General features: G+C 34.9%; 2 protein-coding genes across 3 annotated transcripts; one reads left to right on the plus strand and one right to left on the minus strand.

Moving 5' to 3' along the window:
- Positions 1 to 3,133: 3,133 nt before the first annotated feature.
- On the plus strand, positions 3,134 to 7,361 carry LOC146137905 (eukaryotic translation initiation factor 1A, Y-chromosomal-like). Its single transcript, XM_083394193.1, has 6 exons — positions 3,134 to 3,253; positions 3,319 to 3,413; positions 3,653 to 3,745; positions 5,588 to 5,720; positions 5,975 to 6,192; positions 6,809 to 7,361. Exons 1-6 carry the CDS (start codon positions 3,238 to 3,240, stop codon positions 6,812 to 6,814), a joined length of 561 nt encoding a protein of 186 aa, XP_083250319.1. The 5' UTR covers positions 3,134 to 3,237; the 3' UTR covers positions 6,815 to 7,361.
- A 1,177-nt stretch (positions 7,362 to 8,538) lies between these two features.
- On the minus strand, positions 8,539 to 16,960 carry LOC146137906 (N(6)-adenosine-methyltransferase non-catalytic subunit METTL14-like). Of its 2 annotated transcripts, none has more exons than XM_083394185.1 (10): positions 16,833 to 16,960; positions 15,160 to 15,236; positions 14,568 to 14,741; positions 13,624 to 13,901; positions 13,274 to 13,370; positions 12,954 to 13,157; positions 12,093 to 12,171; positions 11,853 to 11,964; positions 11,665 to 11,789; positions 8,539 to 10,154 (listed from the first exon to the last, which is right to left on the minus strand). In XM_083394185.1, exons 2-10 carry the CDS (start codon positions 15,223 to 15,225, stop codon positions 9,775 to 9,777), a joined length of 1,515 nt encoding a protein of 504 aa, XP_083250311.1. In that variant the 5' UTR covers positions 15,226 to 15,236; positions 16,833 to 16,960; the 3' UTR covers positions 8,539 to 9,774. The 2 variants fall into 2 exon arrangements, with proteins under 2 accessions (XP_083250311.1, XP_083250310.1); XM_083394184.1 differs by having other exon boundaries at positions 13,624 to 13,904.
- Between the last annotated feature and the right edge of the window lie 37 nt (positions 16,961 to 16,997).

A 16,997-nucleotide genomic window follows, 5' to 3' on the forward strand; every position in this document is an offset into this window, starting at 1 on the left:
CTACCATTCAACAGGTATAACGCTTTCATACGATGTTTAATTACAATCTTTTTTTTATCTGGTAACGACTTGACATTTCCCCGTTTTAAAGCGGCTTACAACAGGCCCGGCGGCTTCAACATCTTCTACACGTACCTGTCGTACAATATAACCTGGTATACTGCACGGTCTTACTGTCAAGGCTTCCCGGATAACCGTACTTTGTGCACCGCAAGTCAGATTTGCCCTCACAAAAACATTCGTATTACTGTTACTGCGTTCGGTGATACATGGGCCCCGATCAAGTGAGTTGGCTTTTAAGTGCTGTAAATAATAACTATGTATTATTTAGGCTTTATTATAGGTGTTATCTCAAAGGATTTAAAACCCTGCTTGAATTTCAGAAATTCGGAAAACGACTGGATCATGATGGGAAACGACTACAGCGTTAACCCCATAAGGCTTTGCTTGAACCACTTCAACAAATACAGATTCCTTCCCAGATGGGGAAAAAGCTCCGGCGCTTGTCTACCACTGAGCAATGAGTTTAATCCGTGTTTTCTTAAGGGACATGTCTTCTGTTGCAAACAGCTCTAACTGATTTGCGTACTTCAAATGATTTAGCTCATAGCTCTTTGTCTAAGTCAGTGTTCGGCAAACTGTGGGCCGCAGAGCCATTTTTAGTGGGCAGGTTACTTTTTATTATAGCTCAGTGTTATGTAGTTGTGGGCCGCTTCATAGCCGTACATTTCATTGCACTTTATTTTAAGTTGGTGTGGCATAGAATTTTTAAATTGGCTCAGCTTGGAAAGGCCGACGTGCCTAATGTGGTCCTGAGAGCCTGTCGAACTACATTTTTTTTGCTTTAACTATATGTAAACGAAAAAATTTCGCGCTTCGCGAGTATATTCTTCGTTTTATAGTATCTTTTACATTGTGGAATGGCAGTGTTTAGGGCACCAAGGCGCCGTGTAATATTTCACCTTTAAATTAAATATCGAAATTTGCAAACTCTTTACTAGTGGTTTGGCGTATTGGGCCTTCAATGGCTGTAAAAAGAGTACCTTGGGCCACGAAAAAAAGTCGGCCGACCACAAGGGTCATTCAAAAAGTATAGGAGTATATTGGTTCACTAGCCATCGCTGAAATGAAGAATATAAGAATAACCTATAAAATATATCTTCACAAAAACACGAATCAAAGCAGTTTACTTTTCAATTTTATTTATTTTTTGTTTAGCCTTAGCGTGTATTTAATTATAATACGAAAATGTAATTAAGGTAAAAGGTATTATCCAGTTTTGTCGTTAGAGCCAATACATTTATTGAGGAACTATGTATTGTCAGGGAAGGATCCCCCCCCCCCCCCCCCTAAAAAAAATTGTTCATCAAATGTATTTTTGATTTATACTAAACAACGTTTTAACTGTATTATATCTCCATTAGAGCAATACGGTATACGCGAGCCGGCAGAATTAACCACTCAAACCTAGTTTATCCAATTAGGTTCAGTTTGAACTTTGTTTGGACAAAAGTGTTGAACCGTATTTGCTGTCTTTTTTCGCTTGTGATTTTCAGTAGATGGTCCACATGGTTGTTTATTGATTGCTGTGCCGGTTGTAAGGGCTACTATTTTGAGTGGTGCAGGCCTGCACTTCTAAATCTAACGTACGTTGCGTTGTATCGCAAACCATACCTTGATGCTATTATAAGTTTGGTATCAAATCGGCACGGATTTTACTAGTATTCGGACGAGAAGCATTTACGAAAAATTCAGGCACCTCTAAACTATTTGCCAGTTATCGTAACGAGCAAGCTGCAGACTGCTGTAAGCAAAACTTAGCTCAAATAAAATACTTAAAACGAATAAAATTTAGGCAATGCGAGTATTACAAAGCTTTAATAATTTCGAAATAAAGTTATAGTACAACAGGATTAAACTGCTTTTTTAAAGGCAAAAGGCAATGTTTTAAAATTAAACTAATAGTTGTCAAAACATAGAACTCGAATGTTGCAGTGTAAGAACTCTATAGTATTGCGCAATTTGTTGGAAGATCATGCTTTTCTGTTTAGAGTTGGCAACTTGCGTGTTTTTGACGAATTACGATATTCCGGTACCGGTACCTACTGTATCACTTCAAACAAAAAATAATACATTAGGAGTTTTGCCGCTGGTCTGAAATCCTACCACGTTCAAAATAATTATTAAAGCAACGCACAATATTCGGGTCGGACATTGACATTAGGGTGTTGCTTTATGTTTGGGTGAGGGTGCGTCAAGTATTGTTATATTTATTATTTAATGATATTGCGTAACCCAACCCAAACGCTTACCCGCACCTAAACCTAAATAATGTTCGTTGTGGTATGCTTATAGACCAGCGTTGCTTTTTGTTCTTGCTCATATTACCAAATGTTGTTTTGTTCTGTGAGTAATGCAAACAAACAATTGTTACAGGCAAAATATGGCAGGTGCACACCCGCAGCTTTTCAACATACCCAACCTGAAAGCTAAAATGCACATCCATTTTTTTTCTATTTTACACAACTGAGGCCAATTTTAGACTTTTGTTGCACCCCTCGTGCTGTTTTTTTAGCTGCGCAACGCAAAAATTTACTTCTGTCAAAACTGCAGATCAGACCAACAACCAAGCCTTAAACTTTAAGTTTTGGTAATTATAGTAAAATGTTTGTGTTTCAGAAAACAATGCATGGTAGTAAAGAAAGTTTTTTTAAAAGAAGTATTTTTCAAAATGATACCTTTTAAATCATATTTTAAAGTAGTTTTCCACATATTTGTCATTGTTTGTTTGTTTACATAATGTTTTTCAACCCTTTTCGCGACAACCTAAAAACTATACCGTTAAGTATAAAAACAAAGGCTTCTTTTCATGGAACTTTATTAAGCAAGCATAAGAGGTATAAATATGTTCAAATTTATTTAATATAAGCCTTGTCTTATTGACTCAGCAATTTTCTTCAGTTTTAGAGAAGTCTTGTAAAGAACGAATCTTAATAAATCTAACTATGTAAAGTATTGCTGTGGCGGTGGGCAACCCAACAAATTCAAATAACAACAAAATTTTATGTTACGACCCATAGGTAGAGAAACACTGGTTTACATCGTGGTATTTTTTAGATTTTAGCAGTAAACAACAATTTTTGATTTGCAGAATTCTTAGTTATCTTTAACTAGTTAAGTTTAGTGTTGTTAAGGTTTCTATCCCAGTTGACTTATAATCTTCCTGTTTTCATAACCATGCCAAAGAATAAAGGTAACTTTTTGTTCTTCAACGAGAAAACCACCATGTATCCCAGTTTACTTTAAATTCTGTTTTAGGAAAGGGAGGAAAAAATCGAAGACGTGGTAAAAATGAAAATGACCGTGAAAAGAGAGAACTTGTTTTTAAGGAAGATGGCCAAGAATATGCTCAGGTTAAAGTGGAAACTTTTATGTTTGTGTTCATATGTAAATACCTTTAATTCACCGTTTTTTGTTAAGCTCAATGGTTATAAACTATGTTTGTTTAAAAATGTTTTATGACACTTTAACTAATATATAAACCACATTGTATATAAGTATATAACTTTTATGTAATCATTTGTATAGATATTTTACATGTTATTGCTTTTGTGATTTTTGACTTTGGTATCTCTTATAATTTCCCATGTAGGTCATAAAAATGTTGGGGAATGGGAGATTAGAAGCATTATGTTTTGATGGTACAAAGAGATTATGTCACATTAGAGGAAAACTTCGGAAAAAAGTAAGTTATTTTCAAGAGATATTTCCACATAACGTTTATAGAATATAGTTATTTGCATAGGCGTCAAACGTAGGTGTGCAGATCGTTTTTGGACTCCTTAAATTTCTGACGGGGCGTAGCCTAAAGGCGCTATTAAAAAGTTGTAAAGTCAAAATGGATTGTTTCAGTGATAACATGCAACTGCGCAAGGTGCAAGAGCTGTTATCCAAGAGTTCACATTTTCTAATTGATAAGCAATATTGTACTAGTTAGATCAGTGCTTTTCAACCAGTGCGCCTTGGCTGGTGCGCCATGAAAGGTTGCCAGGTGCGCCGCGAGCAAAAGGAAAAATATTGTGATATTTTACTTTCCTATTAGGCTTAACTCATTGATTCCACAGCACTTTTAGGTAGAAAACACAATAAGACCTTCAAAGCAACAGCATCTAAATCAGATAATGTATACTACCATAGTATTAAGACCGCCGACATAATAACGCCAACTTCGTAGCAATAACCACGACAGAATAAGTACCTAAACATGTCGAAATTTTAAGTCCAAAATTAATCGGAAAAAGACTTAAATGGACAACATTAAGTCCTAGACTGTAGGGAAAGGGTATGGGATGATTGGGGGACACCTGTCTGACATTGGCCGTTTGCTGTCGACCGTGGGCTACCGCTGTTTTGGCCCTAGATTTTTTGCCCCTGTTGGGGCTTGGGTTAGGGTTGAAAATATAAAGGGAGTGACAGTTCTAGGTGGGGCTTGGGGTCAGATAAGAGGTTCTATAGGCATTATTTTGGCAATTTAGGTCTGATTTCGATTTCGTCATTATTACGACTATTATGTAGTCCTATTTTCTCCTTTTTTCTAACTGTCTTTCATTCCGAAGTTTCTGTTGTTCTTATTTTGGTTTCAAGGCTAGTAGAGTCCCTTTAAAGATATGCAACTATAAAGCCTATATAACAAAAAATTGCAAGCAATTTTAAAGAAATACCGGTACACCTAAAAAATTAAGCGCTCGCTTCGCTCCCAAGGTGCGCCGCAACGTTTTTAAATGTCTCTTGGTGCGCCACCAAGTAAAAAAGGTTAAGAAACACTGGGTTAGATAATAACGCCCTGAAATTTTTTTAAAGTTCGGTGCCTATGGTTATTTGTCATAAAATTGGGTTATTTCTATTAATTTTTTCCCATAAAATAATTTCCTTGCTAGATGTTACGTGGATGGTATTTTTACTTAACTTGTAGTTGACTTAATCTAATTATAACCTGGGCTAGTGATGACTTGGAATGGGACTTTTGTTATTTAAAAAAATACTTGACTTGGACTTAAGTTATTGTACGAATGACTTGACCGGGACTAAGTCATTTAAAATGACTTGTTTACAACACTGCCAATTCCCTAATTCAAAAATTCTCAACTGGGTTGTTATTAGGAATTTTACTTTTGTGTTTTTAATTGTATTAATGGTGCTAAAACAATTTATCTTATTTTTGTTAAATATTTTATTGGGGCAAAAGCCATCCTATACGTTTTCATTTACATGTTGTTTCGCTTGACACATGACTTTTAGCTAAAATTACAATTCAATATAACTGTTGGGTCAATGCTCTTACAACTTGTTTGAAATCGTTGTCCCAGTTTTGTTGGAACGCTGTATTACATTAAGCAACGGACAAACCTTTTTTTACCTAATACATCATTTAACCTCCTAAATTAGTTAACCGAAAAGGTGCTAAACCATACAATATAACTGGAAAATACCTATATTTATACATTGTTTAAGTTTGCATTTCTAAGACCCATTTGCCTTATTGAAATGTCATGGACTTGCAGTTATGTGTATCAACTCTTGTGTTAAGGTTTGGATAAATCAGTCCGACATCATATTAATTGGTTTGCGAGACTATCAAGATCACAAGGCTGATGTAATCATGAAATACACTGCAGATGAGGCAAGAAATCTTAAGTTATACGGAGAGCTTCCTGACAGCGGTAATAATTAAATTTGTCAAAGCATATTTAGAAACTAGGTTTTAACCCTTACATTGTTGAAAGTATTTTCTAATTTGCAAAGTTTTATGAGTAAACAAAATGTCCTAAAAATCTAGAAATCTGCAGTAAATGGTATCAAGTGGACAATTTTGTATGATAAAGTGAACAATATTATCTTTTTATTTGAAATGGTGCAATTCATAGCCTTCTTTGTGCTCAACAAATATGAAATAGCATCTGCTAATCTTTTACAGCCAAGATCAATGACACATTTGCACAAGACGATGAAAACGACGTAATCATGTTTGATGATGTTGGGGCAACAAATGTCAGTGCAGACCCAAGCACTGATCCAATCTCGAGCAGTGAGGAGTCGGACATAGAGAGTTCAGAAGAGGAGGACTTTTCATATCAAAAGAGCAGTGCTTCACAAAAACAAACAAAGTTAAAAAGTGGGATAGACATCGACGATGTAAGTTGCTTCTTTTGTGTTTAGGCACTAGTTTGGTGGCATGTTTAATTTTTCTTTGCTTTGGTATGGAATGCAGTCTGTCAAAAAACTTCTTACTAAATAAAAGTTAATATTATATTAGACACCTAAGTACTAAACAACATCATTATTCTGAACTGAAAAATCCTATTCTTTGCCAACATGTCTTCAAATGTTTAAATGACACTAAATATTATAATGGGTAAAACGACTTTAATGCTAGTTTGTTTATCATATTCTTGTGTTATTTAACATATTTGGAAACTTTATTATAGTTTTAGTAATAAATTGCTCTTTCTGAAATCAAGTAAAAAAAAGTTACTCAGAACATTACAATGGAAGGGGAAACGTAAAACTAAAATTTTAATAAACTCGGTATCTTTTTTAGTAAATCATTGTTTCAAGTTTGGTAAAATGACAAAACTTATTAGGGGAAGAAACAGGCTTATCTTTTAGAAAGATGCCTGAAATCACCAGCAAAGAAAATTGTAAAGCATGCATAGATAATGATGGTAGATTTATTTATCCAGGAAGAGTCCATCACTTTAATGTCATATGTTTGGAAGTGCAACTCTTATCTTTAACACATATTTTTCAGATATAGCACCGGCTCCATCAACACAACTTGTAAAGCACAACAAGCGAAGTTTTGGTTTCATACTTTGCTGAACTTCAAACGAGCCCATATTTCGTTAATACTGAAAGGCAAATTACTTGCAAAACAAACCTTTTTGTGGATTGTTTATAAGTCCAGACGTATTTGCTTTGTGTATCATAATTGTCATTCATATGGTAATGGGCCATTCTTTTTAATGTTGGGAATCTAATTTGTTTTGTTTTTATTTTCCTGCTAGGTTTTGATTCATGAATATGATTTTTGTTTACCTTGGAGATTGACCTTCTCCTGTTGTTGTTTACTACTTTATTTCATAAACAAGTTCAAAATTCTTGTATAGAAAAAAAAAATTGAAAAATATCGCGGTTTTCTCTGCATTATTTTGTGGAATTTGATAGTAAATAACAAGTTCGTTATGCATGCTATTTAGAAAAACGTTTTGAAAATTCTGTTCCCATTGTGTATTGTTTTTGGGCGAACTATAAAACACGGATTTGCTTTGATAGGTGTTCAAGATTAAAATGATAAAAGTTTGCCTTTTCTCTATCAATAAAAAAGAAATGCACTGTAAATTAAGCGTTTTTTAACAGAAGCATATAAAATGTATGGAATTTAAAATATTTTGTTGGGAACACATAATAAAACATAAAAGCAACAATACCTAAGTATTAGGACCAACGCCATAATAAAGCCAAATACACAGTTATATCCACGACAGAATAAGAACTTAATCGTTTGAATAAGACATATTAAGACCTGTCGGAATAAGTCCTAAATTCATCGAAATAAGGCCTAAACATCGCATGAAACTGTAGCGAAGATGACATGGGACGATCCGGGACCATTGGTGTGACATCGGCCGTTTTGATGTCGACGTTTGGACGCGCTTGTTTTAATGAGGTTAGTTAAAATGTGGTATAGTCTCCTGCTTTTGGCCATTTAGACCTTATTTCCACGGGCTTAAGACTTTCCGATTTAAACAGATTCTAATCTATGACTATTAGGTATTGATCATATTTTGGTCTTATTCAGACGTTGATGTTGTTCTTATTTCGGTATTATGGCTGGAGTCCGTTTTGTTTTACTGCAGCTAATATATTGAAACACAACACTAGTTCTCCTGGTACAATAATTTTTTCATATGTTATGGTGGTGATTCGCAGCAGCTTGGTTGAAGAGGTATAGAACAAAAGCAATATTACATAAAAAAAACAATATAATTTTTGTATCGCCATTAGTTATGCCCCCTTTCGATAAAAATGTAGTCTGTACAGTTATACACGTACTAGTTAATATAGGAATAAAATATAATTAAGCTTAGGACTTTTTTGTGTAAACCAGTGGTCCTCAAACTCATTCGGAAACTTTCTACAAATGAAGGAATTTTATTGCAATTGCAGTCACGGCTATAAACTACCATACATGATACCATTTGTATAACAGTGTAAGGTTTATATTCAAACCTCACCTGTTTGTCTGCGTGTCAATTAATACTACAAATAGGTTGTTTTTAGGACAATTATACTTTGACCTATAAAATTATAATTATGACCAAAAAACTTCGTTTTGGACAAACATTTCAGCCCGTCATTTCAATGACACCGCTAGAATACAAATAAGTTATTGATTAGTAGGGCCCGCAAAAGTCAATAAAGTTAAAAAATTTTAAGATCGTCTGTCCACGAATCAAAGAATAAAGTTGTTTTCAGCACCTAGGGGACTGTTTCTAAGAAGTTTATAGGTTAAAATAAAGTTTAAATTTACAAATAAAAAAAATTTTTTTAATAAAAAGTCAAAATTGTCAAATTATGGCTTTTGACAAATTTTGTTTGTTTCTTGAGAGTAATTTTTATAAAAATCGTCGTGGAAGCATTGTTTGTAAATCAGGAACTGCGACACAATTAAACCATATTAACCCATAAACGCAGTAAATATGTCACAATGCCCACTTGGATCAGCGGTAACTTTTATCGCAAATTGTCCATTTTTTTATATTTATTGTTACGAATTTAAATAATTCTTATACAACACATTATCTTCATAAACGTGGTCTTTTCGAAGATCAACAATTTAAATTTTAGAAATACCCTACTGACATTCTGTAATACAAAAATGCCTAAGCAAGCTAAATCTATCGCCAAAAAACCCGATGCCCTTTTTATAATCAATAAAACAACTTGACTTTGCGACAAAATAGTATGTTTGGGTAACTGGCATCAAGTCAAGGAAGAACTGTGGCCTCTACAAACAAGCAATTTCGTTAGATTAAAATTTGACAAAAGTTTAGTTAAAAAAATCTTTTTTTAGGTTAAAATAAAAATGGCCATATTGATTAGTTTAATGCAAAAATTCTTAGTTGTTATTTTTGGCTATTTAGAAAGGCAAACAACTATATAGAAATGCCAAAGATTAACAAGTCGTTGAGTATTTTAGAAAATTGGTAAGCAAACAGTTTGCTTGAAATACTAGGTGAAAAGATTTGGAGCAAAATACTGTTCAAAATAGAGATACACAACTAAAAGTTCGACCTAAACATAGATATACTGCAGTTAAAGTGTTGTTAGATGCCATTTCAAAACTAAATTTGATAAAAATTAAACTAAACGACAATTTCAAAAAGCTCACAATAGTTTTTCTAAATTTTGACACTATTTTTGTGCATTTTGTAAACAACTTTGACATAACGTTTAAATTTCAACAAAATATTGACCTTTTATCGCAAGTCAAAAAATATTCATCCTAGTTAATAATAAAGAAAACAAACAGTTCTGCGCCATACTTAAGAATCTCTCAAAGCGCATATTTTGAGAAACACTGTGATAAGCGTTTATAGTATGAACGTTTTAAGGCAAACTAAGATGAAACAGGTAAAAAATCGGCAAAGACGTTTGTCGCTGAGGAATGGTTACGATCAAGAAATGAAACCATCCAAAAACAGAACAGCATTGTCAGTAATTGTTCCTATCCGAACCACGCCTGTGCTCTTGTGCTCTACGATTTTGATCCTTCCATCCTCTGTTAGAGTTCCTACTGTTCCACGACACACTTCTGCCGCCACGAAACGATTTACCCTCCTCACCCCGCGTCTCATGAAACGAGTGGGGCTGATTGGACCCCAAAGTTCCGCCCACTGATGCAGAGTCTCTTGTCTTTACATCAGCAATGGGCATTGAGTTCGCCCCTGTTCTTGGAGCATCTCCTAAGCGTGACTGGGCGGTACCCCTGCCTTTACCACGGTTGGACGAACCGCTGTGGCCTCCTCTATCCGTCTTCTTGTCCCTTGGAGGAGGTGTCTTGGGTCTTAGTCGCTCGATTTCATCAGTACATCCTATTTTAATTTAATTTTCATTAAATATTTACTTTGGACAAGGGCTGCGGAGTGGAACCAGGTACTCCCAACTGGTTTATTAAGCTAAATTTTGAACTCCGGACTCGAGTTGGAGTAAGACTATCGGAGTCCAATGCCCTGCTGCCCAATTGAAGAACCAACTAGGTGGCACAATGTAAATTGTGAGGGATGAATGAGATAGGATTTAATGTTTCTAAACATGTATTGCAACTGGGTGAGTTTATGAAAGCCCTACGAATAAGGTGCTTCATATTATCGTATTTTGGTGGAACAGGGATGTTGAGTCGGGACCACATTTTACCAATTCAGTTAATGTGTTGAAATCGGGACTTGACTCTATTTTTCTTGGCCGGAGTCTAACTCAACTGGCTTTAAACCATCTCCACAGCCCTGCTTCTGCGGTAAGTGTTTTGGGCCGTGTTTTTCAGCATAATGCCGTGGGTTTTAAACTTAAGGAATCTCTGAGGATGTGGCAGCTGTGAACCATTTGGGGTATGTAAGCAAGCAAGTTTTAAGAACATGGTTTACATTAACAGACCAATACACAATATTATAAGTTACAACTTCTTTTCATCATGTATTAGTAATAAATTATATGATGACTGAACGACGTATTACTGGTTTAAAAATATTGAATTAAAGCGTGCTAGTCGGGCCAGTGTCTTTAAATCAGCATTCGCCCAAACGAAATTCCACTGGCCAGACATTCCGACACACCGTCTGCAAAACTCTGTCCTATACACAATTGTTTTTAATGGATAATTTACCCGGGCTTTTTTTGATATAGGAATTTTAAACAAATGAGATGCGCAAGCGTGTAATTAAAGAAATTTACGCAATAATTGGCCTTCAGTGTTAAGCGTTTAACACCATTTGTAGCAGATCAAAAAATTTATGTCAGTAGAACTGTTAGCACCACCAATTTTTGCTTGAGAACCTCGCCAGTCGGTTGCGTGTCAATAAGCACTCGCTCGGAGCAAGTTCACTCGCATTGGCGAGCGGTTTTCATATATATATATGTCTAGATTAAAAAATCTTGGGGGTCTTCCATTATATCAAGGAAGTAAAAGGGTTCTGCAGGGCTGCGGAGTCAAACTAAGGACTTAACTATTACTTCCCGAGTCCGACCTGTGCAGTATCAAATTTCGAAACTGTAAATTGTAAAGGCGGAATAGCACATGGTGGAATATATTTCAGTCATGCATTGTGAGTGGGACACACCCTATGAAATGATACTTAATATCCAGGTTTTTTTAGTTACGTTTTTTTTTTTTTTTTTTTTAGTAAACTTTAACGGTAGAGTCGGGGCCAGACTTAGGACTCGACAAAACCTCACATTTGGCCGTTGTCGGACTCGGGTTATTTTCAACCGACTCTGCAGCCCTGGTTCTAAGTCGTAAGAATACTTGAGATGATTGAAAGCATTTTACTGTTCATGCTTTTAGGCAATGTATATTGTGTATGTCTGTTGTCTACATTCGATGAGTACCTGTAAGATGACCATGTGGGGTTTCTTCTGAAGCTTTAAACAAATTATTGTAGGTTTCAGCATTGAAATTTGTGTTAGTTAGATCAGGGCCAATCGTCAGCCACCCAGGTCGGATAGATGTATCCCTATAAAAATACCCTAATTAAAATAAATTATTTAATTTTAGGACGGGTAACACAAAATCTTACTTTCCAAACAAGTGTAGTCTCCTTCTGCCCAAACAAAAATGCTCGGCAATGTGAAAAATCTCATCAGGCTTTTCTGTACTTCCAGGTTCTTTTTCTTCTTCAATGATCAGATCTTTAAAATATAAAGAAAAACCAAAACAAAAAAAACACTTAAAATCCAGAGTTGATTTCATGTTATATATATCCACAACGACAATAATAGTATCAGTTGTCATAAAAGAAACATCAAATTCCGCTTACCAATGTCAACATTTGCATGGATAAAATCACCATCAGTACTTCGTCTTACTGTTCCCTTTATTCCCATCAGACAATGTTCCTGAAAAGCAAATGTTTTTAATTGACTAATAAATTAAACTTTACCCAGTGCATACACCTTGTTAAATAACAATATACAAAAACGTTAAAAACATCAAAAATATTAGTGGTAATCCGGGTTACAGGGTTGGTTTAAAACAATTTAAATTCGACTTCTGAATCTGACTCTAGATAATATGGCTTTAACATTGCAAGCCTGAATTATTCAAATTTATGTAACTAAAATAGGGTAGATGTGGAAATCCACTTCGAGGGATGTCATATAACTTACCAATGCAAAATAGGTAGCTAGAAAAGAGTACAACCTATACTATTTAACCTTTAAAACAGGGCTGCGGAGTCGGTTAAAATAATCCGAGACAGACTACGGGCGAAAAAATAAAGCCGAGTCTCAAGTCGATCAAATGTGTGATTTTGTCGAGCCTGGTCCTAAATATTCCACCATATGCTAATACATCTTTACAATTTCCAGTTGGCGGTCATATCAGTTTTAAAACTTGGTAATCACTTGCGTACGTCGGACTTAGGACTCGGGTAGTTTTACGTGGTCTTACTCCAGTCCGACAAAACAAAACGGCTCCTCGAGTACGAGTCCCAACTTCGCAGCCCTGCTTTAAAAGTTTTGGACTTGCTACTTAAAGAGCTTGTGTCATAGTTTCAAGTGATCTTACTAGAGTCTAAGTCTGACTCCAGCCAAATAAATGTCTCTTATGCCTGGGTCAGAAGTCTTTGGCATATTAAGATGCAAGTACATTTTTATTTATCGGTCATGCCAAATCTGACCTTGGTTCGTACAAACAGTGAATCATCTATCAGGGTCTTTGTTTTTTGCTTTAAATTGGTTTTGATCCAGCAAATGTCTTCACAACGCCGAAAGCCCCACTTCTTAAGACACAAACGTCCATGATCAAGACCATCTGAAGATCCACACCAGAGAAATATAAATGACCTTTGAGCAGCGACAGCTTCAATTTGCAAGTTTATTACCTTAAAATGCAACAAGGAAGTAAAAATGTTGCTATTTTTCTTACAATGTTTCCAATTTAATACTCAAATATAACTGCCATGTTGGATTTAATTATCAGTTCAGCACATCAACCTACATCTTCCCAGGATGTTTCTTGTCCTGTTAGTGGCAGTCCGGCTTGCTTCTTGTATTCTTCTAAAGGCGGCTCAATCAAAATTACATCACACTTTATTCTGAACAAAAAGAAGACAAAATTTATCTGAAAAGTAAAATTTTAGATTGAACCATTACAAAGTCAGAGCCAGACATGTTTTTTCTGCAAGCAATGTCAAGTTGCTGACATGAACAATTTTTGTTAAATTTTATATTGGTATTCAAACATAGAACCAACTGTAATCAATAGATCTTTACACATGTTGAACTATATAGTACTTGACATATATTATCACAACCTGAAATGTTATTGAAAAATAATAAAGAGCTTACCCCAAATCATACAAGCTGTAGTTTTTTAAGTCGCACTTCATGTAAGTCGGCGGCGTATTGGTTTGGCGAATAACTTCATCCTTTAGTCGAATTAGATCTTTCAGCTTAGGGTATTCCCCAAACCGCTCGGCCAAACCCACATCTCTTATAAAATTTTGAGGTCGCTGTCCAGTATCCACATAGTTCTGACAATAGTCATTGTGGGGGTTGAGACTCTGTGTGCCCTTCAAAAACGTACTGGAATCTTTGTATACAGCATCATGGGTATCATCAGAGTCCTGCTGTATAACATTAAAAAATGATTGATATCTGATACATTTATTGTTGTTGAAGTTTTAACTTTAATCATCAGGAATTCCCAAAGTAGAATTCTAGGGGATTACAGAATAGTAGGGTAACAAATCCAGAATATTGAATTCGAGTATATTTTTAATTAATTAAATTATTCTTCCTTTTTTATTTGGGGGGTGGGGGCATAACATATTCTGAAGTGATAGCAAATCATCCAAAAAATTGCTTACATACATATATTGTAAACAAAATAAGCTTCAAAATGGTTAACATTCTAAACAACTTGAAAAGCGGGGTATTACTACATAAAAAGCAAATACAAACAAAAACATGAAACCTGATACAAAAAGCAGGTACTATGTAAAAAAGCTTCACTACACTACATTTAAATCAAGCACTAAACATGTGAGCGGCAGGCCTTTTTTCCAAATTTTTCACTCGCATATGTACAATTAGGCGCAACCATCCATGTTAAAATGAAAAATTATGGCAATTCCTATGTCCAATATAAATGACAGAACATCCTTAGTAAGGTCCCATCTGAAACTTCTTCTAATAAAATATATTGAGCTGTTTATTATACATATATATCATACATATCTCTAGTTACATTTGTATATTATGTTAACAAACTGTGTTTAATATAGAAATACTTTAGAATCAGTTGGCTTTGGATTTTCTGTTTTTGGCTGCTTCAACACACTGTGCTGTTGTGTTTCACTTGAACGTTTGGCTTTTACTTTAGAATTTTTTTCTGTCTCTCTCATTTGCAGATCATGTTTACTCATCAGTGCATCTCCCAACTTGTCAGCACTTCCAACGCCAAGCTAAGAGAACACAACTGGCCTTTTAAAAGAGCTTGTCATTTGGTTTGCCTTATTGTAGTTACACAATTAGAAGTAATATTTTACATTTTTGTCTTGGTAAACGTAGGTAATATAAACAAGTGTTGTTATGACTTGAGTTTGAAGGTTTACATGGTTGCCTGGCAAATAGCAATTCTGTCAAAATGACTTTTTTACAATGCTGTTAAAAGCATAAACTGGCGCTGGTCCACAATCCTACCACATACTAGTCTTGGTTTATATTGCTAACATTATTTGGGCAAGTAGTATTATTATATTTATTTCTTGAAATTTGAATTTTGACAACTTGTTTGGTTATTGCAAAAGAAAATGTGGTAGGATTCTATACCACTGGACGAGAGTCCACAATCTTATATATTATCCAAATAAAAGTTCATACCTGCTGAGCAAGCAACTCTCTTCGCTTTTTTTGCTTCTCACGCATTCGCTGCAACTTTTCTGACATTGTGAATTTCCCTATCAAAATATCAAGAAACTCTATTAGCCGTCAGTAGTCACTATACAATAACACAAAGAGCTAGCCAACCTACATAATCTCGCCCTATCTCATCCTACAATTTCAAAGGCAAAATAAACATATTTATTCAGCACCTAGAAAAAAAATATTTTACAACCACACTAATACAGGTCTATATTTTAGGAATATCAAAAAAAAAAATAAAAATTTAAAAAAATATTAATAGTGAATATTAATATTCGCCGAATATTAAAATATAAAAACATTTGCCAACCGTTTAACCAACAAATTGGGGTAGACCTTGAACACATCTTTCCAACAATACTACACATGATGCCACTGATATGGGGGATAAGGGTTTAAATCGACGATAACCGATATTTATATTCATAAATAACCATGCGATATAATCGCCATTTTTGCTCCCAGTAGCATCCCCTCAAAATGAAGAGAAATTTTCACTTGCCAACCGTTTAACCAACAAATTGGGGTAGACCTTGATCACACCTTTCCAATGACGCTACACACGATGCCACTGATATGGGGGATAAGGGTTTAAATCGACGATAACCGATATTCGTATTCATAACCGATCGCGATAATCGTAAAACGCCTGTAGCTCACACAGTTCGCATTGGAACTGGGCGAAATTTCAGCACGGCGTTTAAGTCTAGCGTACCTGACCAATGAAAAAAGAAAATTCGAAAAATTTTAAAGTTTAGAAAATTTCATTTTTACAATTGAATATGAGCATATCCCCCATATCAGTGGCATCGTGTGTAGCGTCGTTGGAAAGGTGTGATCAAGGTCTACCCCAATTTGTTGGGTAAACGGTTGGCAAGTGAAAATTTCTCTTCATTTTAAGGGAATGCTACTGGGAGCAAAAATGGCGATTATATTGCATGGTTAATTATGAATATAAATATCGGTTATCGTCGATTCAAATCCTTATCCCCCATATCAGTGGCATCATGTGTAGCATCGTTGGAAAGGTATGATCAAGGTCTACTCCAATTTGTTGGTTAAACGGTTGGCAAGTGAAAATTTCTCTTCATTTTGAGGGGATGCTACTGGGAGCAAAAATGGCGATTATATCGCATGGTTATTTATGAATATAAATATCGGTTATCGTTGATTTAAACCCTTATCCCCCATATCAGTGGCATCATGTGTAGTATCGTTGGAAAGGTGTGTTCAAGGTCTACTCCAATTTGTTGGTTAAACGGTTGGCAAATGTTTTTATATTTTAATATTCGGCGAATATTAATATTCAATATTAATATTTTTTTTAATTTTTAATTTTTTTTTGATATTCCTAAAATATAGACCTGTATTAGTGTGGTTGTAAAATATTTTGTTTCTAGGTGCTGAATAAATATGTTTATTTTGCCTTTGAAATTGTAGGATGAGATAGGGCGAGATTATGTAGGTTGGCTAGCTCTTGGTTACAATAACAGATTTAGCAATTTTGCATATTGGTCCAAATAAATTTAAGATATATGATCGATTAATTTAGCTTCACTCGACCAATAAAAAAATCTAAACTGTAACAAAACAAATAATTTACAATATTTTTAGATTTTTATTAAACATACCTGAAACTTAATCAAATGCAGATGAGTTTGTATGGTTTATTAAGTTCGCCAGTTTTAATCAGCAATACAGCTTTATTTCAGGGAATTCCCCACATTGAAATGTCTAATGTAACTGTTAGCTATTTAATATGATAGTTATTTGACACTGCAAACGAATAGACCAAT

Source organism: Ascidiella aspersa, chromosome 7, assembly GCF_963924565.1.
Source record: "Ascidiella aspersa chromosome 7, kaAscAspe10.2, whole genome shotgun sequence".
Lineage (NCBI taxonomy): Eukaryota > Metazoa > Chordata > Ascidiacea > Phlebobranchia > Ascidiidae > Ascidiella > Ascidiella aspersa.